The following is a 25,818-nucleotide window of genomic DNA, read 5'->3' as shown; positions in this document are numbered from 1 at the left end:
TCTATGTGCCCAGGCTTTGTGTTGAGTGCTGAGGTAGTTACAGACTAATCAGGTTGGACACAGTCCCTGTCCCACATGGGAACTCACAGTCTAAATCCCCATTTTACAGATGATGGAACTGAGGCACAGAGAAGTGAAGTGACTTCCCAAGGTCACACGGCAGACAAGTGGCAGAGCCAGGATTAGAGAAGCAGCATGGCATATTGGATAGAGCACGGGCCTGGGGGTCAGAAGGTCACGGGCTCTAATCCCAGTTCTGCCACTTGTCCGCTGTGTGACCTTGGGTAAGTCACTTCCCTTCTCTGTGCCTCATTTACCTCATCTGTAAAATGGGGATTGAGACTGTGAGCCCTACGCGGGACAGGGACTGTGTCCACTCTGATTTGCTGCTCTCCACCCCTGTTTTTAGTACAGTGCCTGGTGCATAGTAAGTGCTTAACAAATACCACAGTTTTGGGCACATGGTGCTTAAGAAATACCATTATTATTATACCACAGTTTTGGGCACATAGTAAGTGCTTAAGAAATACCATTATTATTATTAATAATAACAATAATAATTATTATTATTAGGTCCTTCTGACTCCAGGCCTGTGATCTAGCCACTAGGGAATGCTGCTTCTCTATTAATTCCTTCAAGGCATCGAGGAAGGGGTTTCTTGCTTCGATTGTGTTATTCTCTTCCAAGTGCTTTGTAGTAGTAGTAGTAGTAGTAGTAGTAGTTAGTTGTGGTATTTGTTAAGTGCTTACTATGTGGCAGGCACTGTACTGTAGAGAAGCAGCGTGGCTAGGTGGAAAGAGCCTGGGCTTTGGAGTCAGAGGTCATGGGTTCAAATCCCGGCTCTGCCAATTGCCAGCTGGGTGACTTTGGGCAAGTCACTTCACTTCTCTGGGCCTCAGTTCCCTCATCTGGAAAACGGGGATGAAGACTGGGAGCCTCCCGTGGGACAACCTGATCACCTTGTAATCAATCAATCAATCAATCGTATTTATTGAGCGCTTACTGTGTGCAGAGCACTGTACTAAGCGCTTGGGAAGTACAGGTTGGCAACATATAGAGACGGTCCCTACCCAACAGTGGGCTCACAGTCTAAAAGGGGGAGACAGAGAACAAAACCAAACATACTAACAAAATAAAATAAATAGAATAGATATGTACAAGTAAAATAGAGTAATAAATATGTACAAACATATATACAGGTATATAACCTCCCCAGCGCTTAGAACAGTGCTTTGCACATAGTTAGCGCTTAATAAATGCCATCATTATTATTATTATTACTGAGCACAGGGGTGGATACAGGCAAATCGAGTTGGACACGGTCCCTGTCCCACGTGGGGCTCCTGGTCTCAATCTCCTTTGTCTACCAGTTCACCCTCTCCCCTCGATTGAGAAGGAGCCCGGGAGTCGGCGGGCCGGGTTCCAATCCCAGTTTTGCCCCTGCTCTGTTGTGTGACCTCGGGCCAGTCACTTCACTTCTCCGGGCCTCAGCGACCTCGTCTGGAAAATGGGGATTGGAGCCCCCTCCCTTCGATTGGGACTGGGTTCCCACGTGAAGATCTGCTAGCTCCCCGGGGGCTAAATACGGTGGCTGATGCAGAGTAAGCGCTTAACAGCCCCCACAGAGAGAAAGGGGAGGAAAAAACAAATGACTGCCATGTTCAAAGGAGGCCTTCCCAGACTGAGCCCCTTCCTTCCTCTCCCCCTCGTCCCCCTCTCCATCCCCCCCATCTTACCTCCTTCCTTTCCCCACAGCACCTGTATATATGTATAGATGTTTGTACATATTTATTACTCTATTTATTTATTTTACTTGTACATATCTATTCTATTTATTTTATTTTGTTAGCATGTTTGGTTTTTTTTTTCTCTGTCTCCCCCTTTTAGACTGTGAGCCCAATGTTGGGTAGGGACTGTCTCTAGATGTTGCCAATTTGTACTTCCCAAGCGCTTAGTACAGTGCTCTGCACATAGTAAGCGCTCAATAAATATGATTGATTGATTGATTGATTCAAAGCTGCGCGCGCGCGCAACTGGCCCCGTTCCTATGGAAACGAGGCGATCGGACCGACGGAGGAGGGCGGGCCGGGCCCAATGTCGCCATGGCCCTCGGAAGCGGAAGGGGCGGGGCCGCGGCCAGCTCCGCTCCGCACCGCTCCGCACCGCACCGCACCGCTCCGCAGGCGCCCCAGCCCCTGGGAGTGGCTCCGCAGCCCGACGAAGATGGTGGACTACAGCGTGTGGGATCACATCGAGGTGTCGGACGATGAGGATGAGACGCACCCGAACATCGACACGGCCAGTCTCTTCCGCTGGCGGCACCAGGTGGGCAGGGGCGCGCTTCGGGCCCCTCATTCCTCCCCTCCGTTCCGTTCCATCTAGAAACGATGCGTTCCATCTGACCCCGCCCCCATCCCGGTCCCCGAGATTCCCCCCCAAACCTCCTGGACCTCCCCCAGGCCATTCCGCCCGTTTCCCACCCCCCCCCGCGCCGTTCCCGGCTTCGCCATTGCCGGGCGTCGGGGCCGGCTCTTTTCTCAATCAATCAATCAGTCAAGCAATCAATCGTATTTATTGAGCGCTTACTGTGTGCAGAGCACTGGACTAAGCGCTGGGGAAGTACAAGTTCTCCATTCGGTCACCTGGGCTTTAGGGGTGTTGTCTTTCCGTTCCCTACTTTCCGCCCTTCTCCCTCGCTCCCTTTCCCGTCTCCTTTCTCTTCATACTTCCTGTTTAGCCCTTCTGATGTCCCACCCAGCCAGGCCTACCTAGACCAGTTCTGTCCTTGGGGCTCCTCCTCCTCCTCCTTCATCTTGTCCCCTCCCTTTTTCCCTTACCCCGTGTGCCGCGGGCACATGTTGTGCCCCCCCCCCCCCCCCCCAATCTCTCCTAATTCGGGCCGGGTTGTGACACCTTCCCTCCCACCCCGCCGCTTCCCGCCCGAAGCCCGGCTCCACCCGGGTGCCCATTGGAACTTGCCCGGGACGGCTCCCCGAAATGCAATCCAAGCCGTTCCCTCGTCCCCAAACTGAGGAAACCGCGCTCCCTCCACTCCTCCCGGCCCCTTTTCTTCCCCAAGTGATAATTGCCGGGAGCAACTCCTTTGTTGAGCCGCCTACCGGGGTCTGGGACGAGAAGAAAAGGGAGCCGAGGCTGGAGGCCAAAGTAGGCCACGGCCTGCTGGGAGCGGCAGTAGAATTCTCCCTCTGTTGCTCTGGGTCTCGATTTCCCCGGAGTGGGGTCAGCAGGACCGAGAGCCGCAGGGGTAATCTGTTCCCGAGCCCGAGGCCTCCATCCTGGTGACCGGAGGCCCGAGCCATGAGGGTCTCCCCTTGAAAACAGGGAGAGGCCCGAGCCATGAGGGTCTCCCCTTGAAAACAGGGAGAGGCCCAACTCCCTTTGGGTTTTCCACCCGTCCCTCGGGAAACCACAAACAGCCCAACAGGCCCCGTGGGTCAGGAGATGAGGAGGGGAGAGCCCCTTCCGAGTCTCCTATAAAGCCACCAGAGGTTCCTTCCCAGATTGATTCCCTCGCCTTCCGGGTCATGCCACCACCCTAAGAAAGCCTGGATTTGCCTCCTTAGTCAATCGGTTGGTGTATTTGCCTTTACATTTCGGCTTTTCACCGTGGTCATCACCAGCACCGATACGTACCGGGCGCCGACCGTGAGCAGAGCACCAGGCCGGGCGCCTTCTCTTGTACCTGTTTTGTGAATGACCATTTCCATCTGCCTCTCTCCCCCCGCACCCCGCCGCTAGACCGTATACTACTCGAGAGCAGGGATTGCCTCTCATTTCTGCTGTGCATTCCCGAAAGCGGCCGGCCGTCACTGATGTTAATTTTGGGCGGGGGCCCAGTCCAGCTGAGCTGGAACCCACCGCAGACCTCAGCCGGCATGGGAACTGGGACAGGGAGTGGTGCCATGTGCCGGATGGCCCCCTCCCCCTGCAGGGGGTAAACGTCCCCTCCCTCCCCCCCAACTTTCCTCCTCTACTGTCTCCCTGTTGCCCAGGCCCGTGTGGAGCGCATGGAGCAGTTCCAGAAAGAGAAGGAGGAGCTGGACCGGGGCTGCCGGGACTGCCAGCGCAAGGTGGCCGAGTGCCAACAGAAGCTGAAAGCGCTGGAAGTGGCTGACGGGGACGGGAAAGGGGCCCAGGGCGAGTGGCAGCGGCTGCAGGCGGAGGCCCAGGAACTGCGCAAGGAAGAGAAGACCTGGGAGAGGAAGCTGGATGAGCTGCACCGGAAGGAGAAGAGCATGCCGTGGAATGTGGACACGCTGAGTCGGGATGGCTTCAGCAAGGTGGGTGCTGAGCTGGGATGGCCCCAGCCCCGGTGGCCACAGGAGAGAGGCCGCGGGGGTTGGGGCGGGCGGACGGACGGACGGACGGACGGATCTGGGGGAGGAAGCCACTGGCCTGCCCCTGTCAGGTCCCGGCTGAACGGAGACCCATCCGGTTTTCATCCAAGGTCTCCCCTCGACTTCACTCACCCCCAGGCCAGGGCCCCAGGCGGGTAGCGGAGATGATTTCCTCCTGCTGCACCTCCCGGCTCGGGCCCGGACCCGGGCCTGAGGCCCATCTCTGGTCCCACAGAGCGTCTTCAATGTGAAGCCGGACCAGGAGGAAGAGTCGGAGGAACAGAAGGAGCAGAAACATAAAACCTTCGTAGAGAAGTACGAGGCTCAGATCAAGCATTTCGGTGAGGCTAGAAGCCTGGGGGAGAGGGTCAGGAGCTGAGCGGTCCCATCCATCGAGGTTTCTTTCCGGCTGGAGCCCTCTGACCTCGCACTCCTCCCTTCCCAGAGGTTGCTGGGGCGGGGAGAGTACCGGGGGGCGTCTGTGGCTATTTCTAAGCCACCACGCCTTTTTTGGTCTCCCTGCAGGTATGTTGAGGCGCTGGGATGACAGCCAGAAATATCTGTCTGATCACACCCACCTGGTCTGTGAGGAGACAGCCAACTATCTGGTTATCTGGTGTATCGATCTGGAGGTGGAAGAGGTGAGTGGCCAGTGCAGAGGTTGGTGGGGGGCTTGGCACGAACCAGTTGGGGTGGGTGGGGGGAGGGCGCAGGGAGGAACCTGTCCTCCACCGTGACTGCCCCATCCCCTCCTTCCACAGAAATGCGCTCTGATGGAGCAAGTGGCCCACCAGACCATCGTCATGCAGTTCATCCTGGAGTTGGCTAAGAGCCTCAAGGTTGATCCCCGTGCCTGCTTCCGCCAATTCTTCACCAAAATCAAGGTGGGGGTTCGCGTGCACGCGCACGTGCATGTCAATCAGTCAGTCCCCATCTCCTCAGTCTTCTCTCACCGCCATCCAAAAGACGCTTCTGCTAAGAGGATCAGGGATGCCAATTGCGATTTGCTGTTTCTTGGAGAGCAGGAACTAAGGGCTAGACTCAGCAGGGACTTGTTGGCGGTGGGGGGGCGGATCCGTGCCAAATGTCTTCTTGTCATCTGTGGATCTGTCCCCCCCCCGCGCTGGGGTGCATGTCCTTGTGTTCTCATCCCTCTCTCTGTCCATCCCCCGGATGTGCAGACGGCCGACCAGCAGTACATGGAGGGCTTTAACGACGAACTGGAGTCCTTCAAGGAACGGGTGCGGGGCCGGGCCAAGGTGCGGGTCGAGCGAGCCGTGCAGGAGTATGAGGAGGAGGAACGCCGGAAGCGGCTGGGTCCCGGCGGCCTGGACCCCGTGGAAGTGTACGAGGCCCTGCCTGTGGTACGTGACCTAGGAGGCCAGGGAGGGCTGGGGTGGGACGACCTCATTCTAGGGAGCCCCCAGCTCACTTCCCTCCCCATCTCCCACTCTTTCAGAAACTGCAAAAGTGCTTTGACGTGAAAGATGTCCAGATGCTACAGGACACCATCAGCCAGATGGATCCCACTGTGAGTTTGGGTCATGGGTGACCGGTAGCTCCTGGCGGGGGCCGGCTGACTCCCAGCATCCCCTCCTTACGATTCTCCCCCACTGTGGAAGTAGCCCAGTCTGTTTGGGAAAGGACCGGCCATTTTCTCCGCTCTGGCTTCTGACCCCACCTCCCTCCTGGTCTCTGTCTGGTCACCTGCAGGGGTGGTGGGCATTAGAACTTTCCCTTGCAAGTCCACTCACCAGCCAGGCATTGAGTCTGGGCAGTGGGGGGGACCTCGGACCAGCCTGTGGGGACGGGGGAGGGAAGGAGCTGATGGGAGCTGAGTTATCGGGTTGGGGGGGCGGTGGAGGTCACCCTCACTCTGCCTCCACCCCCTGCATCTCTGTTTCAGGAAGCAAAGTACCACATGCAGCGTTGTATCGACTCGGGGCTGTGGGTGCCGAATGCGAAACCAGCCTCCAGTTTGGAAAAGGGGGAGGAGGAGGCGGCGCTGCTGTCAGCAGCAGCCAAGAAGGCTGAGGCGGACAAGGAGCATCCCTGAGGGCCACACATTCACACACGTACACACACACACACTCTTCCCTGAGGGACAAAGAAATGTGGGCCCGCCTGTTTTACCTTCCCCCACCACCCAGCTTCACTTCCTTCCCCCAGCACCCCTCGAGCTCCAAGGACTTGACCTCCCCCAACCCCTTCTCCTTGCCGCCCATCCTTTGCTGGCAGCCTCCCGACGGGGCTGTGGGTGGGGTGGCCGTGAGGGTGTCTGTCAGAGCAGGTTCGGATGTTAGGCCTAGTGTGTCGGAGGTGGCTTTTGAGCCCTGTTCATCAGTGAATGGGCTGCTGCTTCTCTTTCATTGCGGGGAGGGGGGTGGGGAGCGTGCCGGGGTGGGGTGGGGGGGGGGAGGGGGCGAGAACCCAGTTACAACCTTAAAAATAAAGAGTTGGATGAACTGAGAGGGGAGTCGACTCGATGGCCAGGCTCCCCAAGGCCTTTGGAGAAGCAGCTTTTGTACTGAGCCCTTCTGCCTCCTGACCATGGCGGGGCGCTGTCGGGCGAATCTAACCAAAAAAAATGGCGACTAGGTGGGTGCCGTTGCCCAGGCCCCGTGATTCCCAGGGATGGGGAGCCCGGGGGCCAGCGCAGCCACAGTGAGAGTGGAACGGCCTCCCCGTCCTTATCGCACATCCCCCAGTACCAAAGTGCACCAAAGCACAAAGGGCGACTGGCCCTCCCTCCCCAAGTGGAGCTAAACTGGTGAAGGGTCTCCTGGACCCCGGAGTGCAGAGCCATTGCCTGACTCACCAGATTGGGGCCCGTTGGGGAGAACTCTCTCTCCCCGCTCGGTCCCTGACCTTACCTGAGCTCCAATACCGTCCATGGATATGGCCAAGCGACTCACCACTGAGTCCCGACTTTTGCCGGGAGGGCTGTGAAGACGGTCTACCAGAAAAACGCGAAAACCTCACTCCTCTTCGGCCTACCCTTGCCCCTACTGGGGGGGGGGGGAGATGGCGGCCCCACTGAGGCCCCTCCACGATTCAAGGGTGCTAAAGGTGCCCCTAAACTACAGAGAACCGGTGGCCAGGGCATGGGTTCGAATTCGCTGTGTGACCTTGGGCAAGTCGCTTCGCTTCTCTGGGCCTCAGTTACTGCATCTGTAAACTGGGGGTTGAGCCGTGGGGCAGGGACTGGGGCCAACAGGAGTTGCTTGTCTCCACCCCGGCGCCTAATACAGTGCCTCGCCAACTACCGTAATTCTCCTTATCAAGCTGCCTAACTGCCAACCGCTAGCGCGGCCCCGGCCAATGGCGGCCGAGCTTTCAAGTGCGCTCGAGCGGCCAATGCCCCCGGGGGCCAATGGGGACGCGCGTTACAGGGAACCAATGGGAAGCGGCCTCTTGGCAGCCGGAAGAACCGCGCAAGGACCAGGCTGGAGCCGAGCCAAGAGTGACAGGTGGGAGCGATTCTCCCCTCCAGCTATTAAAGAGGAGCTGGGGGCGGTTTTTGCAAAAGGGACGATGGATTCAGGGCCCGGGAGGAGGGTGATGACGATGATGCCGATGCTGCAGATGCAGCTGGGGCTCATGGTGGGAGTGGTCGCAACCTTTTCTTGGGTCTGAAGAAGGAGGCCGTCTGTATGCCTGCCTCACATGTGCCCCCATTCCTTAGCCTTGGGCCTGTGGTGAGCCCAGTTGCCCTGATTCCCTTCCTCATAGCCCCGCGGCTGTCGGTTCCCCGGCCACTGCGGGGCTGGTGAACAGGAAGGGGACTCCGTCTCCCACGGCCTCCCGGGAGAGTTGCAAGAGTCGTGACATGGTGGCTTTCTTGGACACCCACCCTCTTTGGTTAATCATCATCATCAATCGTATTTACTGAGCGCTTACTGTGTGCAGAGCACTGTACTAAGCGCTTGGGAAGTACAAGTTGGTAACATTTAGAGAAAACTAACCGTGGTTGTTAGCCACCGACCGTGCCAAGCACTGCAGCGGATACAAGATAAATGTGGACACGGTCCCCGTACCGCATGGGGTTCCCCGTCGAAAGGGGGAGGGAGCACGGATTTCGGATCCCCATTTCACTGCTGAGGAAACTGAGGCACAGAGAAGTTAAACGCCTGGCCCAGGGGCATACAGCCGGTAAGTGGCTGAACTGAGATTAGAACCCAGGGTTCCTGACTCTAAGGTTCTCATGCTCTTTCTACTAGGCCACGCTACTTCTCTATCGTCACAGTTAAATGAGTCTCCTGTCAGGGACGACAGATGGACCTTAGTTCTCAGGGCCGAGAACCCGTGCAGAAGAATTGACAAGCTAGTGGCTTGTCACTGTCCCAATCTCATTCTCTGGGCGCTGCCGGTCCCGTACCCCCTGGGCACAGAGGGCAATGAGTGAGGAGGCGGGCAGGGCTGCAGCGCAGTGCATGTGCGGTCTCTGCCCACGTTCGCCACTCCAGGCAGAACCAGAACTAGAACCCGCGTCGACCGATTCCCACGTCCGAGCCCCTTCCCCTGGACCGACGGCAGGGCCGCGTCTCAGGCTTAGCGACGGGCCATCCAACCAGCCCTAGCTTTCCCTCTGGTGACCCAATATGGACCGTCTGCTCCTGAATCTCTCCAAACCCCCTCTGAGCCTTCAAGCAGCTCCCTCTCCATCTCTGACTCTCCGAGTCGAGGAGTGTTTCCTTTTGTATGTTTGGAGGTTGCCTCCCTCCAGATTCCTCCCGGTGCTGGGGCATTTGGAAAACAGCAGTTCTGTGTTTGCCCTGTCTGCACCCTTGAAGATCCTGTAAGCTTTCAGTCTGTATCTGTTGAGACCGCAGAATCCTAATCCTCTTGATCTCTATCTGTCCTCTGCCAGGCTGGGGGGCAGGTAGAGAGCCAGTCAAGGTGGACGTGAGGGAGACTGGGACTCCACGGGCTTCTCCCTGGGGTCAGACACCAGGCCCGCCACCCCACCCGCCGTGCCCATCTCTCTCTCCCCCTCCTGCAGCCGACGCGGATGCCATGCCCTTGTGCCGCCGCTCCCTGCGGTCTAGCGAGTTGGACGTGGACAAGGCCCAGGGCTCAGTGACCGGAGGCCTGAAGGTCTTCCTGTACTGGAGTGATGGTGGGGAGGGCCACGTGACGTTCGACCTGGGCACCCTGACTGCCGAGGAGATCTGCATCCAGATTGCCCAGAAGATCGGTACTGGGAAGGGGGAGGCGGGGAGCAGGGGAGGTGGGACCCTGGCTGGAGCCAGAGCCCCTGACTCTTTGCCTCTGCTATTTCCTCCTCAGGCATCACCCCCATCTGCCACAGCCTCTTTGCCCTGTATGACCCACAGATCCGGACCTGGTTTCCTCCCAGCCATGTCTTTGAGGTCGCCCGGGATAGCAGTTGGAGCTTGCACTTCCGCATGAGGTGGGGGCCGAGAGGCTGATGGACAGGCTCCAGTCCGTCACCGTCCGGCCGTGTGTCCCGAAGGGCAAGGGGAACCCCCTCTCCCTGAGGTCGGGGGTGATGGGCGGGCATATGGGGGTGGCATTTGTGAGTCATCCGTGGGCATCTGGGGGTCTTCCTATAGATTTTACTTCCGTAACTGGCATGGGCTGCACACCCAGGAGCTGGCCGTGTACCGCCACGGGCCCCGGGCCCCTGGGGGCCCCAGGGGGCGGGCAGAGCAGGGAGAGGCGCTGCTGGACCAAGCGTCGTTCGAGTATCTCTTCGAGCAGGTGGGCGTGGTGCCAAGAGCCAGGGGGTCAGACGAGAAGCGGTCCCCAGGGCCGGGGTGGACAACGGCATGGTCTGGGGGCGGCCACGGCATCGGGGGTATGGGAGCCAGACCGCTGGGTGGGAGGCTCTGCCGGCCCCAGCCCGTTTGGGCAGCTGGGAATGCCGGCCCGGGCCGGGAGAGGGTGCCTGTGTCCCGGTGACGCGCTGGTTGCCCTGTGGTTCCCCCCGACTCCCGCCATCCAGGGCAAGTTTGACTTTGTGAACGACGTCGTGTCCCTGTGGGAGCAACCCAGTGAGGCTGAAATCCGCCGTTTCAAGAACGAGAGTCTGGGCATGGCCGTTCTGCACCTCGCTCACCTGGCCCTGCGGCGAGGCGTCCCCATCTGGGACGTGGCCAAGACCACCAGGTTCCTGGGCCCCGGGGGGGGGGGGGGAGCCATTAACCCAAGCGAGAGTCTTCCTTCCTCAGGGGAAGTGGGGGAGAGGGGTGCTCTGAGGCGGCCACGATTTGGGCCCCCGGCCTGTTCCCGTTTGTGACCCCCGCCTGGGCCCGTGGGCCCCGGGGCCAGGCTGGCACCCGTTGGCCAGACAGTCCGGGGCCCAGCCTGCCCTCGGCTCCCGTGACCCCAGGACGGCCCTCTTTCCCCTCCCCGCCAGCTTGAAGGACTGCATCCCGCGCTCCTTTTACTGGCACTTGCAGCGGCACAGCTCTCTAACCCGCTTCCGCATGCACAACGTCTTCCGCAAGTTCCTGCGGCATTTCCAGACGGAGACGGCCCGGCCCGGGCAGCTGGGCCCCCAGGACGTCATGGTCAAGTACCTGGCCACTCTGGAGCAGCTGGCGCCCCGCTTCGGCACCGAGCGCTTCCCGGCCCTGGAACTGGCGCTGCCGGTCGGGCCGAGGTTGGAGCCGGAACCGGGCTGCGTCCCCAGCAGCCACCCTCTGCTCGCGCCTGACACCCACTCTGGCCCGCCAGCCCCCGGGGACCCAACGGCCACCCATGAGGTGCTGGTGACAGGCACCGGGGGTGTTGCGTGGCGGCCGCTGCCGGCCCAGGTGAGCGGGACCGGGGCTGGGGGTGGAGGCCGGGGGAGCTGGATGCTACCGCTCCTTCTCCCCTCCCCGGCCCACAGCTAAGGGGCTGTCTGGACGGTTTCAGGACCCGGTTCTGGGCCCGGAGAGGGGCCCCTTCCCTGGTGGCGGCTCCCGCCTCAGAAGGCCGAGGCACCGAGCCCGGAAGGTTGAGAGCCGGGAGACAGGTGCGGGAAAAGAGGCGCCGTGGGAACGCTTCTGTGACTTCCAGGAGATCACGCACGTTGTCCTCACGGGCAGCCGCGTCACCATCCACCGGCGGGACAATCAGAGCCTGGTAAGACCTGCGGTTCGGAGTGGGCTCAGAGGATCGCAACCCAGTTGTTGCTCCCCCTGCCCCATCCCAGCGTGGCTCAGTGGAAAGAGCACGGGCTTTGGAGTCAGACGTCATGGGTTCGGATCCCGGCTCCACCACAAGTCCACTGTGTGACCTTGAGCAAGTCACTTAACTTCTCTGAGCCTCAGTTCCCTCATCTGTAAAAATGGGGATTAAGACTGTGAGCCCCACGTGGGACAACTTGGTCACATTGTACCCCCCCCCAGCGCTTAGAACAGTGCTTTGCACATAGTAAGCGCTTAACAAATGCTATCATTATTATTATCCCCCACACGCGCGTGTGTGTGTGTCTCTCTCTCTCTCTCCCTCTCCCCCACCCCGTGCAGGAGCTGGCCCTCCCTACCCCGGCAGCCGCCCTCTCCCTGATCTCTCTGGTAGACGGCTACTTTCGGCTAACCACAGATGCCAGCCACTACTTGTGCCGTCAGGTAGCTCCCCCCCAGTTGATGATGAGCATCATGAATGGCATCCACGGGCCACTCGGGTGAGTGGCGGGGCCTGGGGGAGGCTGGGAACGGGAGCGCCGGGGCCTCGCTCACTCCCGCTCCCCTCCCCTCCGCAGAGAGGCATACGTCCGGGCCAAGCTGCAGAGAGAAGAACCAGAAGATGGGCTGTACCTGATCCACTGGAGCGCCCGTCATTTCCACAAGATGATCCTGGCTGTGTCCAGGTGGGATCGGGCCAGGGTCAGTTGGTCAATCAAAATGGCATTTGATCGAGCGGTAGACAGCGTACCGGACACTCGGGAAAGCACGACGGGAGCGAGACGCCTGTGTTCCCCGCTCTCGGGGAGCCTCACGCTCTAACGGGGGAGACAGGTGGAACTCAATTTTCAGAGAGCGAAAGCCACGGGGAGAACAGGACCAAGCAGGGAGCAGCACATCCACTTCAGGATAAAACAGGCGTCCAGACGCTTGAATGTCAAGATAAAGCTCTAAATAATACCTTTAAATTAAAAGAAAAAAAGTACACACCTCCCTATCCACACAAAGGCCGAGAATAGGATCAAATGCCCAGGATCGTAGGATCAAATGCCCAGGGTGGGGGTTCTGGGAGGGTGAGGCAACTCGAGGACATTGTGCATGAATCGGGGAGGGCTTCCTGAAGGAGGTGGAATTTTAGTAGGACTCGAGAGATGAGAAGAGCCGAGACCCGGTGGCTTAGGGGAGGGGGAATGGCGTGGGCGAGGGGTCGGTCAGAAGCAGGAGAGGCAGGGATGAGGTACAGTGAGGAGAAGGTTGGCTTGGGAGAAACCAAGAGAGCAGATTGGGGAGTAGAGGGTGAAGGGGACCGATCGGTGAGGTGGGGTGAGTTGGCGGAGGGTCTCGCAGCCGACGGTGAGGGGTGCGGTTTGGTTCTGGCAGTGGAAGGCGGGCTTTAAAGAAGCGAGGAAAGATGTGCGTCGATTTGCGCAACAGCAAGGAGTCTCGAGGCCGGAGGGCCAGCGAGGAAGCTGATGCGGTCATCTGAACGGTGATTTGACCACAGGGCTAGTCGCTTCGTGGGAGGAGAGGGAGGTGCGCGTCGATGTTGCGGATGGGACGGTCAAGATGTAGCAATTAAGTGAATATGAGGACAAAATCAGTGTCAATCAGTGGGGTTTTTTTGAGCGTTCCCTGTGTGCAGAAAGCCAGGGAGACTACAGTACAGTAGAGTCGGTGGACACGGTCCCTGTCCTCAAGGAGCTTCCGTTCTAGCCGGGGAGACAGACCGTAAGATAAACTATAGGTAGGAGGAAGCGGTAGAGTGCAAGGAGAGGGACATAGGTGTTGTGGGGCTGGGGATGGGGTGAGAATCCAAGCACCTGAGGGGTGCATAGACGATGCAGAGGGTAGGGCTAGTTAGGGAAGGCTTCCTGGAGGAGATGTGATTTTTAGTAAGGTTTTGAAGATGAGAAAGTGGCTTCTGGACTTTGGGACAGGAAAGCTGGTGGTATTTTTGCCAGAGATGGGAAATTTAGGAGTGATCCGGGGAGGGATTTTGGACACGTTATCTTTGGACAGCCACATCAATCAGTCAATCAGTGGTATTTATTGAGCACTTACTGTATGCAGAGCACTGTACTAAGCACTTGGGAGAGTACAGTACAACAGAGTTGGTAGACACATTCCCTGCCCACAGAAGGCTCACTTTCTAGGGACCTATCTAGTCTAGTGCCCTATCACATGGATAGGTCTCAGAAGCAGGAGGAAGTGTGGTATTGTAGATTTAGGAGTACAGAGGGGGTCTAGTTTTCTTCTGAACAGCCTGAATTTCAGCTGGCCTGTTCCCTGTCCAGTTCAAATAAGGGTAATTGTGGTGTGAATGAAGTGCATACTCTGTGTCAAGCACTGGGGAAGACCCGAGGTAATCCAGTCAGACACAGTTCCTGTCCCAGATGGGGCTCCCATTCTAAATTGGAGGGTTCCGATATGGAACTGGATGCTTTTATATCTGATTTTTTGTTGGTTTTTTTTTTTGGCCACCAGCCTCCCTCAGATCTGAGAGGGGAGTGCCAAGGCTCTGGGGCCAGCGGGGGGATTAGGTGTCCCTCTGGAGAGACATTCTAGACTCGTGCAAAATGGCACCAGTGATGTCACCGTGGTGTGCCCAGCGAGCCGTATGGGATAGCGACCGACGGTCATGCTCTTCGGGAGTCGGCCACGTAGAGCAGGTGGTTGAGGCCGTGAGAGCGATGAGCCCCCCAGAAGGGGGATGTTGTGGGAGACCCACATGGAGGGGGTTAGGGGCAGAAGAGGAGCCCGCGAACGAGACTGAAAAGGAGCGGCCAGTGAGGTAAAAGGAGAAAGAGCCATGAGCACATCGGGCCGGCAGTAGCAAGGTCTGGGAGTGTTTAAAGGAGGGGGTGGTCCTTGGTGTCGGAGGGTTTGAGAGGTCAAGGAGGATCAGAGTGGAGTGGTGGGGGCGGAGAGACCCCTGTAGCCTGAGGTCCCAGGGGAGGTTTCTTGAGGAATTGGCCATCCTCCTCTTGCCCTTACCCAGGCCCCGACCCCCACTCCCACCGCCGCCCTCTCCGAGCTGACCTACAGGCAGTTCTGCATCTGGCAGCACCAGGGCCCCACGTTCCAGCTGGAGGGTTGGGAACGCGGCTTCTCCACCATCGGCGAGCTCACGGCCGCTCTCCGGGGCTGCAGCCTGCGCTCTGGCCCCGACAGCTTCACCGTCCGCCGCTGCTGCCCACCCCGGCCGGGAGGTACCACGGGAGGGATGGGGATGGTGGGAGGAGCTGGGGGGGGCAGGGAGGTTGGCACCATTGAGATCTCTAGTAGGTGGCACCCCTCCCTCACCGGTAATAATAATAGTGAATAATAACAGCGGTACTTGTTATCATGTAGAGAAGCAGCGTGGCTTAGTTGGAAAGAGCACGGGCGTGGGAGTCAGAGGTTGTGGGTTCTAATCCCGGCTCTGCCATTTGTCAGCTGTGTGACTTTGGGCAGGTCACTTAACTTCTCTGTGCCTCAGTTACCTCATCTGTAAAATGAGGATTAAGACTGTGAGCCCCACATGGGCCAATCGGATAACCCTTGTATCTATCCCAGCGCTTAGAACATTGCTTGGCACGTAGTAAGCGCTTAACAAATACCATCATCATTATTATTATTACCTGCTAAATGCTGACTACATGCCAAGCATCGGGTAGACCCAAGAGAATCAGGATGGACCCAGTCCCTGTCTCCCACGGGGCTCCCAATTGAAGGGGGATAGTACCATCCAAGCCATCCTCATTGGGGGGTCTCCTTCCCCACCCAAGCACACAAATGGGTCTGTCCAGTTTATGGCTGGGCCCCCTCCCCTCCCCCAGTGGTTCTGTCCAGGCTACTCCCCACTGGAAATTTTCCTTCTTGCCCCGCACATGGTATGGGTCGTCTGCTTCTCCACCCCCCTTACCCCCCTCACCCCCACCTTGCAGAGATTTCCAACCTGATCATTACCCGGCGACCTCAGGACAGCCCCAAACCACACAGCCTCACCCAGCTCAGCTTCCACCAGATCCACAAGGACGAGATCACCCAGGTAGGAGAGTTAGCGGAGGCGGGGGCGAGGACAGAGCTGGCAGTGGGAAAAAACTAGGGTCTCGGCATTTCCGAGAGCCTAGTTGGCAGCTTGGGTGCCCTGGGGGGCCTCTCCCCCCACCCCTCACCACCCGTATCCTGCACGTGTAGTTTAGGACCGGTCGCAAGAAGGCATGCCCCCTCCTACCCATCCCCTTCGCACCTCCTCCCTCTTCCTCCGCCCCCAATGCCGCGGTGACAGGAGGCTCCCTTCGGTCTGCACCCAGCTGGCCCACTTGGGCCAGGGCACCCGGACACAGCTGTACGAGGGCCGCCTTCGCGTGGGGGCCGCGGGGAGCCCCTCGGAGCCAAACAACAACCAGCAGGAGCTGCGCGTGGTGCTCAAGGTGCTGGACCCCAGCCACCGGAACATCTCTTTGGTGAGCGCCGGGGCTGTGGGTCGGGCGGGCCGGGGGGCAGGGGGCTCTGCCAGGTGGGGTCGTTGCAGCCTTTGCTTTGACCCACTGGTGGGACCCAGTGGGAGCGCGGTGCCCACTCAGGTGTCCGCCCCGGCCCACCTTGCATCGTGTCTCCTCCCAACCAGGCATTCTTCGAGACAGCCAGCCTGATGAACCAGGTCTCCCACATCCACGTGGCTTTCGTCTACGGCGTCTGTGTGCGAGGCTCTGAGAGTGAGGAGCGGGGCCGGGGCGGTTGGCGGAACTGTGTCTGCGGGGCTTAGGGGGGGCTACAGCCGGGGCCCCGGGACCGTTCCTCCCGAGGAGTCTGCCGAACGCCCAGCTCTCTGGGTCCCCCAACCTCATTCCCCATGTCCCCTCTTCCCCTCTTCCGGGCCGATGACAGACATCATGGTGGAGGAGTTTGTGGAGGCCGGCCCGTTGGATGTCTGCCTCCGCCGGGAGAAGGGCCGCCTGCCTGTGGCCTGGAAGGTCACCGTGGCCCAACAGCTGGCCAGTGCCCTCAGCTACTTGGTGGGTGCCCGGGGCTGAGGGTTGAGGGCGGTGCTCAGGAACCATGGGGAAAGGGGCAGGCGAGCACTCCGGTGGTGAAGCTGTGCCCGTGGGCTGGGCCACTTGCGACTCTGTGGAAGGGTTGTGGCCAGCTCCCCGGGGACAGGATCTCGACCACGGGCTCCCCTGGAGGCAGGGGACATGGCTCGGAACCGTACCGAGTCCCCGCCCCTTGGCCCAGTCACCAAAGCCGAACTCGTCCCCTTTCCAGGAGGACAAGAACCTGATGCACGGGAACGTCTGCGCTAAGAATGTCCTGCTGGCGCGGCGGGGCCTGGAAGACGGCCTGCAGCCTTTCATCAAGCTCAGTGACCCTGGAGTCAGCTTTGCTGTGCTCTCCCGGGAAGGTGCCAGCGGTGGGGGGCGGGGCAGGGGAGAAGAGGTGGGAAAGGGTCCCCACCTCACCGTCCCAACCCTCCCCCCCCCAACCCCGCCCTCTGGCAGAGCGAGTGGAGAGGATCCCCTGGATCGCGCCCGAGTGCGTGCAGAGCGGGACAGGTTGCGGCCCGGCCGCGGACAAGTGGAGCTTTGGCACGACGCTCCTGGAGATCTGCTTCGATGCTGACGCTCCGCTCCGGGAACGCACTCCCTCTGAGGTAGACCACCGGCCCGGGCTTCCCTGCTGCCTCTCTCCCTCCCGCCCCCCAATCCCGGACCGTCGGCCCTGCTGGGGAGCCCCACCGCCACCCTCTCTCTCACCCTCCTTCCCTGCCAAACACACAAGCTGCTGGTCTCTAGGGAGGGACAGGGGGCAGGGAAAGGGAAAGACGATCCTGGCTTGTCCCCTCTTGGCCCCTTGCCCTGTTCCTCCTCCTCTTCCTCCTCCTTCCCTCCGTCCCCTCCCCACCACCAGTGGAACAGGTTCAGTGTCATTCATTCATTCATATTTATTGAGCGCTTACTGTGTGCAGAGCACTGTATTAAGCGCTTGGGAAGTACGGGTTGGCAACAGAGACGGTCCCTGCCCAGCAACGGGCTCACAGTCTAGAAGGGGGAGACAGGCAACAAAAAAAACACGTAGACAGGTGTCAAAAGCGTGCTCCCCACCCCGCAGAAGGAGCGTTTCTATGAGAAGCAGCACCCGCTCCCCGAGCCATCATGCCGAGAACTTGCCACCCTGATTGGCCAGTGCCTGACCTACGACCCCAGCCAGCGGCCCTCCTTCCGCACCGTACTGCGTGACCTCACCCAGCTGCAACCTCAAAGTAAGGGCGTCCCCCCACCCCCCGTCACCCAAGGGGCTCGGCCGAGTCAGGTGTTTGGTGGGGAGGCCCCAGGGGCTGACGATGGCCCTGGCTCCTCAGACCTGCTCGGCATCATCGCGGTCAGGCCCGGTGCCCCCGCCGTGGACCCCTCGCTGTTCCAGAAGCGCTACCTGAAGAAGGTCCGAGACCTGGGAGAGGTAAGAGGGGGAGAGGCCGGGAGGCTGGGGGGCCGGGGCCGGGCGGTGGAGGGAAGGAGCAGTTAACAGGGGTGGCACGGGTGAGGGTGGTAATGGCCCTGCTCGCCCCACCCCCGCCAGGGCCACTTTGGCCAAGTGAGCTTGTGCTGCTACGACCCCGTGGGCGACGGCACCGGCGAGATGGTGGCCGTCAAGTCTCTCAAGGCCGACTGTGGCTCGCGGCTCCGGGGAAGCTGGGAGCGGGAGATCCGGATCCTGCGGGCGCTCTATCACCAAAATATTGTCAAGTACAAGGGCTGCTGCAGTGATCAAGGTGGGTGGCCAGTCGGAGGGGCCCCGTCCCTCCCCCCTCCTCTTCCTCTCCCCACCCTCCCCCGCTTCCTCCCTCCTTTCCCTCACTCCCACTGCCCCGCTCTGTCCTGCAGGGGAGAAGGTGTTGCAGCTGGTCATGGAGTACATGCCGCTGGGCAGCTTGCGGGACTATCTACCCAAACATAGCGTGGGTCTGGCCCAGATCCTGCTCTTTGCCCAGCAGATCTGTGAGGTGCGGCCCGGATGGGGAGGGGACGGGAGGGAGGGAGGGAAGCAAAGCCAGGGCCATGGAGGCCAGCGTGGATGGCCACCGACTGACCTATTGCCACCCCCACCTCCCTGCCAGGGCATGTCCTACCTCCACTCCCAGCACTACGTCCATCGGGACCTGGCGGCCCGCAACGTGCTGCTGGAGAATGGCAGTGTGGTCAAGATCGGGGACTTTGGCCTGGCCAAGGCCGTGCCTGACGGGCAGGACTACTACCGTGTGCGCGAGGATGGGGACAGTCCTGTGTTCTGGTGAGCCGAGAGCGGGGCGGGAGGCTGGGCTTGGGCTCCCTCCCTCCCCCTGCGCCCCCAACTCCACTTCGCTCCTCCCAGGTACGCTGTGGAGTGCCTCAAGGAGTGCAAGTTCTACTACAGCTCCGACATCTGGTCCTTTGGGGTCACCCTCTATGAGCTCCTGACCCACTGCGACCCCGGCCAGAGTCCCCCGATGGTGAGAGCCTTCGATCGGGTCAGCGTCCCCGCCCAACCAGCCAGCCTGCTAACTGAGGGTCTCTCTCTCTCTCTCTCTTCGTCTGTCTGGGTCAGAAATTAGTGGAGCTCATCGGGACCACCCAGGGCCAGATGACTGTGCTGAGGCTCATTGACCTGCTGGACCGAGGCCAGAGGTTGCCCTGCCCTAAGGACTGTCCCTGGGAGGTCAGATCGTCTCTCCCTCTCTACCCTGCCCCCTTTCCCTCCCATTTCTCTACCCTATCTGTTCCCTCCTCTCCAACCCTGACACCCCTGCTCCCCTCCAACTCCAGATCTATCTCTTCATGAAGAACTGCTGGGAGCCCGACCCATCCTTCCGCCCGACCTTCAAGAACCTCATCCCCGTTCTCGGGGCCTTCCGGGAGAAGTACCGGGGCCAGGCCCCCTCCATCTTCAGCAGGCCTGCTTCCCCTTCCTGTCCAGGACTCGGTCCCCCTCCAGTCCCACGTCCCGGAGGATAGAACGTTTTGGGGGTGAGGTGGGAGGCCTGAGGGCCGGGAGGGGCGGGGAGGGGTTTGAGTTCACACCCTGGAGCCCTCCCTTTCCTGTCCGGCTGGGCCCGATCCCTGGTTCCGGGCCGTCCTCCGTCCCCGACCCCCAGTATGCTGGCATGCTCCCTGCTTTGAAAGGCCAAGGGGTTGTGGCCCCGCTTCCTGGGAGAGGGAGCTGGGCGCCCTGGATGTGCATGCGTGTTCCAGGGCCGACTTAACTTCCAGCCCTGGGTGGCAGTTCGGTTGAGACCCAGAGTGGAGGTTCCTTGTCTAAACTCTCCCTGCCCCAGGGCTTCCTCCCACCTGTGACCACCAGCCAATAACCTGTTTTATTTTACTATAATCGGTCCCCCTCTGGCTGTTCCCTAGTTGGATACCCCGAGATGATTATTTAGGTCAAACTACTTGCCACCATGCCGTGCCTTAGAGTTACAAATCCCCTCTCCTGACCCATAAACGCAGGACTCATTCAGGGTCAGATACGGTCGCGGGAGGCCTGGAAACACAAGTCACACGCTGTTCTCTCGGAAAAGAATAGGAATGTTTTGCTAAAGCTGAAGAAAGCTTGTTCCCGTGTTAAAGTCATAAGTGACAATTGGAAGTGAACGGGCTTGCGGGAGATAACAAGGTTGCTGCAGTACAAGGTCAAAATAGCATTAAATCCAACCCAGTTATAAACCGCAAATCTCTCCCTGGATCCGGGCCTCCCCAGATCTTTCCATCACCGCTTACCGGTGGGTCCGGGCTTTTTTCTGCTCTCCCCCCTCATCAGCCAAACACCATCCCCGTTGCCAATTTGTACTTCCCAAGCGCTTAGTACAGTGCTCTGCACATAGTAAGCGCTCAATAAATACGATTGATGATGATGATCCCCGGGTGTTTCAGGACCCCACCTTCTGCCCTGGCAGCGGTTGGGCTCCGGCGCCTTCATCCGGTCCCCTCCAGGAGCCGTGAATCTGCCGGCCATCCTCCCGTTCATCAGGGGATCCTCTGCGGAGGTGGCTTGTCCTTAGAGGCTCTGCAGGACAGGGTGGCGGTAGGGCTCAGGTCTTGCCTTTCAGCAGCCCATGGTTAGGCAAAATGTCAGCCAAAGCTTGAGGCTTCAGCACACGGATGGACAGGATATTGACAGTCTCCGGGTGCGTGTGTGCGCGCGCAGGTGCGTACAACCTGCCGCGGGGTGATCAGTACCCCCCTCTTAGGCCACCTCTTTTCCCCAAAGCCAGCCACGGGCACTAGGCTTGCCCTTAGGTTCACCTTTCTGCTGCTGGGCAGCACGCGGAAGCCGTTCCTCCCACCAGACTGAATCCACCCTAGAGCAATCTGAGTAACCACCCGTCCTAATAAAGCCATCATCCTTCTAGACTGCCAATCTGTGTGTGCATCTGGGGGAAGGAAGGACAGGATTGGCGGGGGCGGCGGGGAGGTTAGGATGAGATTCCCTGACCCACAGAGTGGCCGTAACAAAGACTGGGGTTTGGTGGGTGGGGTCCTGGCAGCGGGGACTTTGCTTAATTTCTTAGGCGTGGGCTCAAGGAGGGTCAGAGGCTGCAATCTGGAATCAGGCCTTTAACCAATCATCAGTCACACTGCCGATTCAGTAGCGTCATTGCTGCTACTTTCCACTCTGTTGGTTGCAACAACCCCTTGTCCCACAGAGATGTTCACGTGGTCACACCCCTACTCTCCCCCAACCCAACCCTGACCCCAGCTGACTGACTTTACCCCCGCCTCCCCGAAGAAGCCAAGGTAAGTGATAGCACAGCGTGGCTCAGTGGAAAGAGCACGGGCTTTGGAGTCAGAGGTCATCGGTTCAAATCCCGGCTCCGCCGCCTGTCAGCTGTGGGCAAGTCCCTTAACTTCTCTGTGCCTGTTACCTCATCTGTAAAATGGGGATTAAGACTGTGAGCCCCACGTGGGACAACCTGATCACCTTGTAACCTCCCCAGCGCTTAGAACAGTGCTTTGCACATAGTAAGCGCTTAATTAATGCCGTTACTATTTTAGAGTCCGCCCATTGGTAGAAGTGGGGGTGTCCTGCCAAATCTATAATACCACAAAATTATCGGTGTTAGCGCTCAGCTGAATTCTATCCACCAACAGCCCCCGTGACCCCTCCTTTAAGGAGGAAGAGGCCAAGAAATGTGTGAGAACAAAAGCAAAGTGCAGAGCGTGCAGTCCCCACCCGTCACTCAGTCGGTTACTGTTGCAGAATTGCAAGGCTTCCTGGATTCAGAAGGGTTGTACTTCCTCTCCCCTCCACTACCAGAATATAACTACCACTGCCCCTGCCTCCCTCCCCATTTCCGCAATTTAACATGCTGCTTCCAGGGCCACCGCATCCGCTGCTACTGCTGCTACTGCTCTACCCGGGTGAGATGGGGGACGGGGAAGACCTAGAGGAGAGAGTGCTGTGGTTCAGGAGGAGAGGCGCTGCACAGGCCATGGCCCTGAGGCCCCGTGGCTTCCCACTCTTCGACTTCTTCTCGGTGCTGGAAGGGGAAAAGGGTGGTCACTGGAGTCCCCCCTCCTGTCCCCCATGCTGCGGACAAAACCCCGTGGGGCTCCATCCACGCCTCTTCCTTCCTGCAGTCAGGGAGGTTGTGCCGGAGCAGGAGGAGATAGGCTGCGAGGCACTGGAGGCCCACCGAAGGGTGGGGTTGGGGGGGCTTTGAACACCCTGTGTCCTTCTAGGGATGTGGGGAACCCCGTTCTCTCTGTGGATTGAACCCCAGGAGCCTGCCGTGAGGGCATGGAGCTCCCTGCTCTTCAACTGCAGCTCGGACTGCCCCAATCCGGAGGGACTGGGGCTGGAGACGGCCCTGAAGAAGCACCTCAATGCCAGTGGGACGCACTGGCGGGCGTATGTTGTGACGGCGGGTGCGGACCGAGGGCGGGCGCTCTGCTTCGCCAACTGTAACGGGACCCAGATGGAGGCCGAGGTCAACATCACTGCCTACGGTGAGTGGAGATGGCCCATGGTAGGGCAGGGGGCCCCTGATCTTCCTGAGAAGTGTAGAGCACCGAACCCTCCGTGGGGAAGCCGGCACCTGCCGCCGCTTCTCTTCCGGGGGGCTTTAATCCCAGGGGTTTCCTGGTGAGGCCCGGGGTGGGGGGGTAGGTTACCAAACACCCCCATACGTACGCTACCCTCCCGAAGACGGCGGGGCAGAGGGGGATCATGGAGGTAGGTGTAAGAGGGAATTGAGAAAGCACTAGCCTGGTCCCCCAACATCCCTCACCGTGCCTCTTTCTCCCCACAGAGCCCCCAAAGCACGTGGAGCTGGTGCCACCGGAACACTGGCCATCCGTGGGGGCCAACTACACCGTGGGCTGCCAGGTCGAGGGGGCAGTGCCCTTGGCGAGTCTCACTGTGGTGTTGCTGCAGGGGACTCGGGAGCTGGGACACCAGAGTTTCCAGGGGAAGGCACCCGGATCTCAAGTGGTCACGGCCAATTTCACATCCCCTGCCCACAGGGAGGACCACGGGGCCAATCTGTCCTGCCGGGCTGACTTGGACCTGAGAAAACTTGACCTAGAAATCTTTCAAGGCCATTCGAAGCCCATCCAGCTCCACGTCTTTGGTGAGCACCAGAGGGGCAGGCCAGGGGGCGAGTAAGGAGCAGGGAGAGCCTGAGTCCCAGAATGGGGGCCAGCCCCTCAAACTCCCTCACCTTCCTGCCCACCCGGCCTTCTAGCCGTGTATGTCAACCTCTTTCCCTGATGCTCTCTGTCTTTGGGTGCCTGCCTCTCTCTGAATCTCTTTATCTCCGGTGCAGAATTCTTGAGTCTCCCCAAGCTGAACCTCTCTGAGGTCAACGCCACCCGGCTCTTGGAGGCTGGGTCTCCAAAGTCCGTGAGCTGCGAGGCTGAGGTGTTCCCCGTTGGGGAGGCCCAGATCCACTTGTCTCTGGGGCGCCAGGAGCAGAACATCACAGTCACTCGGCACGGAGACCGGCTCGCGGCCGAAGCCACGGTTTGGGCTGAGGAAGGACCCGAGCGGGAGCTGGACCTGAACTGCACCGTGGCCGTGGGGGGCGAGAGCCGAACGGCCCACAAAACTTTGACCGTCTACAGTAAGCGGGGTGGGGGTGTGTGTGGTACTGGGGAGATGGAGGGAGGGGGGAATCTGTTGGTCCTGGGAGGGGAAGGGCCTCCCTCAGCTGTGTGTGTGTATCTGTGTCCTCAGACTTCCTCCCTCCCGAGCTGATCCTCAGCGAGCAAAACCCCATGGAGAAGACCCCTGTGAATGTGAGCTGTAGGGCCCGGTCCGGTGCCTCAGTGAAACTGGAGGGGCAACCAGAGCAGCCCCCTGGAGAGCCTGCCTATCTTGAGCTGATTGCCCGGGAGGAGGACGATGGGCGCGTGTTGTCCTGTGAGGCCACCTTGTCGCTGAGATATGTGCGGCTCGTCAAGCGCCAGAACGTCCAGCTCCACGTCCTCTGTGAGTGCCTCGTGATTTCACAAATCATCCCTTTCCCAGTCACTCATTCACTCATTCATTCATTCATTTCAATCGTTTTTATTGAGCACTTACTCTATGCAGAGCACTGTACTAAACGCTTGGGAAAGTACAATACAGCAATAGAGACAATCCCTGTCCACAGTGAGCTCACAGTCTGGGCGAGCGGGGGGGGGAGACAGACATCAATATAAATAAATAAATAAAATTACAGATATATACATGAGTACTGTGGGGGGTGCGGAGAGGCGGGGAAGAGCAAAGGGAGCAAGTCAGGGTGACGCAGAAGGGAGTGGGAGATGAGGAAAAGTGAGGCTAGGTCTGGGGCCAGTCACCAGACCCTGCCCAACCTCGGGCCTCTAGGTGGTCCTGAAGCACCACTGACCCTGTGATAGTCCTTGCCCCTTCCCAACTCCACCGGTCCTCCATGCTTACCTCATCTGACCCCAGTGACCTCTGACCCTGCACCCCCCAGCTCAGACTGCTCAGCGGGGAGAGCCGGAAGGGTGGGCAGTGGATGGAGGGGGGTTCCCAGGCCACTGTTGGCCAAGTCTGTGCTCCCCCAGATGGGCCGCGGATGAATGCCTCGGACTGCCCGGGGAACTGGACGTGGCCGGAGGGGACGGAGCAGGTTCTACGGTGCCGGGCCCGGGGGAACCCGCCCCCGACTGTGCAGTGTGTCCACGCTGGGATCAAGGACACGTTCCTCCCCGAGACCCCGCTGCGGGTCACCCGAGCCCACGCCGGCACCTACCGCTGCACAGCCAGCAGTCATCTGGGCACCGAGGCCAGGGACGTGGTCGTGACCGTGGACTGTGAGTGAGGGCAGAGGGTCTGAGGGTCTGGGGTGCCCCCCCTCACTCTTCCCCCCACCCCCAGTAGCCTTACCTCTGCCCTCCCCTCTCTCCGCCAGTCCACGATGTGAATGTGTTCGCCATTGTCATCGGGGTGTTTGTGATCACGGCCGTCGCAGCTGGACTGGCGAGTGCAGGCTACGGGTACTACCGAAAGCAGCGGATTCGCCGCTACCAGGTGCAGAATTCCCAAGGATCGGCTCTGAGCGAATTACCCAAAGGGGACACGATGATCCCTCAGCCCCCTTGCCCCTCCAGCTCCTAGCCTATAGGTCCATAATCAGCCTCCTCCCTCCATAAACTGCTTGAAATGAAAGCCGAAGTTCTTCCTCGTAAGCCATGCAGCTCGACTGCAGCCAGCATCCCATGGCCCCGAGGACCCACAGGATTCCTGCTGATGGCTGCCAGCGGAACCCCGGAACTGATTCCAATTCCAGCTCCACCACCTGTCTGCTGTGTGACCCTGGGCAAGTCACTTCACTTCTCTGGGTCTCAGTTACCACATCTTAAAGATTGGGGGTTAATACTGAGTCCCATGTGGTTTTTGGACTGTGTCCAACCCGATTAGCTTGTACCTTCCCCAGTGTTTAGTAGAGTGCCTGGTACATAATGAGTGCTTAATAAATACCCCCCCCCCCCCCAAATAAAATGTGCCACTCTATACTCTATTCACCTAAGTGTTCAGTGTTGTGTGTGCGGGGGGTGTTTTTAGGGTGTCTGGTCCCAATCACGGTTCCTCTTATAATGTGGGGAGATGAAAAGAGGGCTGAAAGGAAAGGGTTCACCTCTGGCACAGGCCAGGAAACGGAAGACGGGGAGGTGTGGGGCAAGGTACAGGGTAAGGGCAAGGGGCGAGAGACTAGATCCTGGGTGTCGGGGGTTTGCTCCCTCTCCTTCCCTCTTCCCTGCTTGTCTTATTTTAGTGGGGTTTTTTTTATTGTTTTCTCTCTCCTTATGTATCTGTCTTCAGTCCCTGCTCCCCCTTTTATACTTACATTATG

General features: G+C 59.4%; 3 protein-coding genes across 4 annotated transcripts; all 3 read left to right on the top strand.

Annotated features, from left to right (window-relative positions):
* Positions 1-2,155: 2,155 nt before the first annotated feature.
* On the top strand, positions 2,156-6,736 carry CDC37 (cell division cycle 37, HSP90 cochaperone). The gene is made up of 8 exons (XM_038771541.1): positions 2,156-2,326; positions 4,015-4,302; positions 4,595-4,700; positions 4,885-5,000; positions 5,121-5,243; positions 5,541-5,723; positions 5,819-5,890; positions 6,266-6,736. Exons 1-8 carry the CDS (start codon positions 2,225-2,227, stop codon positions 6,413-6,415), a joined length of 1,140 nt encoding a protein of 379 aa, XP_038627469.1. The 5' UTR covers positions 2,156-2,224; the 3' UTR covers positions 6,416-6,736.
* A 1,007-nt stretch (positions 6,737-7,743) lies between these two features.
* TYK2 (tyrosine kinase 2) lies at positions 7,744-19,471 on the top strand. The gene is made up of 24 exons (XM_038770871.1): positions 7,744-7,829; positions 9,362-9,556; positions 9,649-9,772; positions 9,936-10,083; positions 10,328-10,491; positions 10,742-11,141; positions 11,245-11,454; positions 11,841-11,998; positions 12,077-12,200; positions 14,497-14,707; positions 15,425-15,528; positions 15,794-15,946; positions 16,111-16,198; positions 16,371-16,498; positions 16,749-16,884; positions 16,982-17,133; positions 17,592-17,742; positions 17,842-17,939; positions 18,060-18,252; positions 18,365-18,483; positions 18,598-18,770; positions 18,852-18,969; positions 19,065-19,175; positions 19,283-19,471. Exons 2-24 carry the CDS (start codon positions 9,376-9,378, stop codon positions 19,469-19,471), a joined length of 3,633 nt encoding a protein of 1,210 aa, XP_038626799.1. The 5' UTR covers positions 7,744-7,829; positions 9,362-9,375.
* On the top strand, positions 19,426-25,314 carry ICAM3 (intercellular adhesion molecule 3). 2 transcript variants are annotated; one of them, XM_038770873.1, is made up of 7 exons: positions 19,426-19,483; positions 22,196-22,462; positions 22,765-23,085; positions 23,281-23,577; positions 23,691-23,945; positions 24,530-24,778; positions 24,877-25,314. In XM_038770873.1, exons 2-7 carry the CDS (start codon positions 22,198-22,200, stop codon positions 25,080-25,082), a joined length of 1,593 nt encoding a protein of 530 aa, XP_038626801.1. In that variant the 5' UTR covers positions 19,426-19,483; positions 22,196-22,197; the 3' UTR covers positions 25,083-25,314. The 2 variants fall into 2 exon arrangements, with proteins under 2 accessions (XP_038626801.1, XP_038626800.1); XM_038770872.1 differs by lacking the exon at positions 19,426-19,483 and adding an exon at positions 21,438-21,874.
* The last annotated feature ends 504 nt before the right edge of the window (positions 25,315-25,818 follow it).

The sequence above is a fragment of the Tachyglossus aculeatus genome, chromosome X2 (genome assembly GCF_015852505.1).
Source record: "Tachyglossus aculeatus isolate mTacAcu1 chromosome X2, mTacAcu1.pri, whole genome shotgun sequence".
Taxonomy (NCBI): Eukaryota; Metazoa; Chordata; class Mammalia; order Monotremata; family Tachyglossidae; genus Tachyglossus; species Tachyglossus aculeatus.
The sequence above is the reverse complement of the archived record's forward strand: the minus strand, read 5'-3'. Positions and strand labels throughout refer to the sequence as shown.

Coding starts and splice junctions, on each gene's coding strand:
- CDC37 (XM_038771541.1), top strand. CDS start 2,225: ATGGTGGACTACAGCGTGTGGGATCACATCGAGGTGTCGGACGATGAG. Junction 4,701..4,884: donor GGCTCAGATCAAGCATTTCG/GTGAGGCTAGAA, acceptor GTCTCCCTGCAG/GTATGTTGAGGCGCTGGGAT. Junction 5,891..6,265: donor TCAGCCAGATGGATCCCACT/GTGAGTTTGGGT, acceptor TCTCTGTTTCAG/GAAGCAAAGTACCACATGCA.
- TYK2 (XM_038770871.1), top strand. CDS start 9,376: ATGCCCTTGTGCCGCCGCTCCCTGCGGTCTAGCGAGTTGGACGTGGAC. Junction 11,142..11,244: donor GGCGGCCGCTGCCGGCCCAG/GTGAGCGGGACC, acceptor GGACGGTTTCAG/GACCCGGTTCTGGGCCCGGA. Junction 15,947..16,110: donor GCCACCGGAACATCTCTTTG/GTGAGCGCCGGG, acceptor CCTCCCAACCAG/GCATTCTTCGAGACAGCCAG.
- ICAM3 (XM_038770872.1), top strand. CDS start 21,820: ATGCTGCTTCCAGGGCCACCGCATCCGCTGCTACTGCTGCTACTGCTC. Junction 21,875..22,195: donor GCTGCTACTGCTCTACCCGG/GTGAGATGGGGG, acceptor GTGTCCTTCTAG/GGATGTGGGGAACCCCGTTC. Junction 22,463..22,764: donor GGTCAACATCACTGCCTACG/GTGAGTGGAGAT, acceptor TTCTCCCCACAG/AGCCCCCAAAGCACGTGGAG.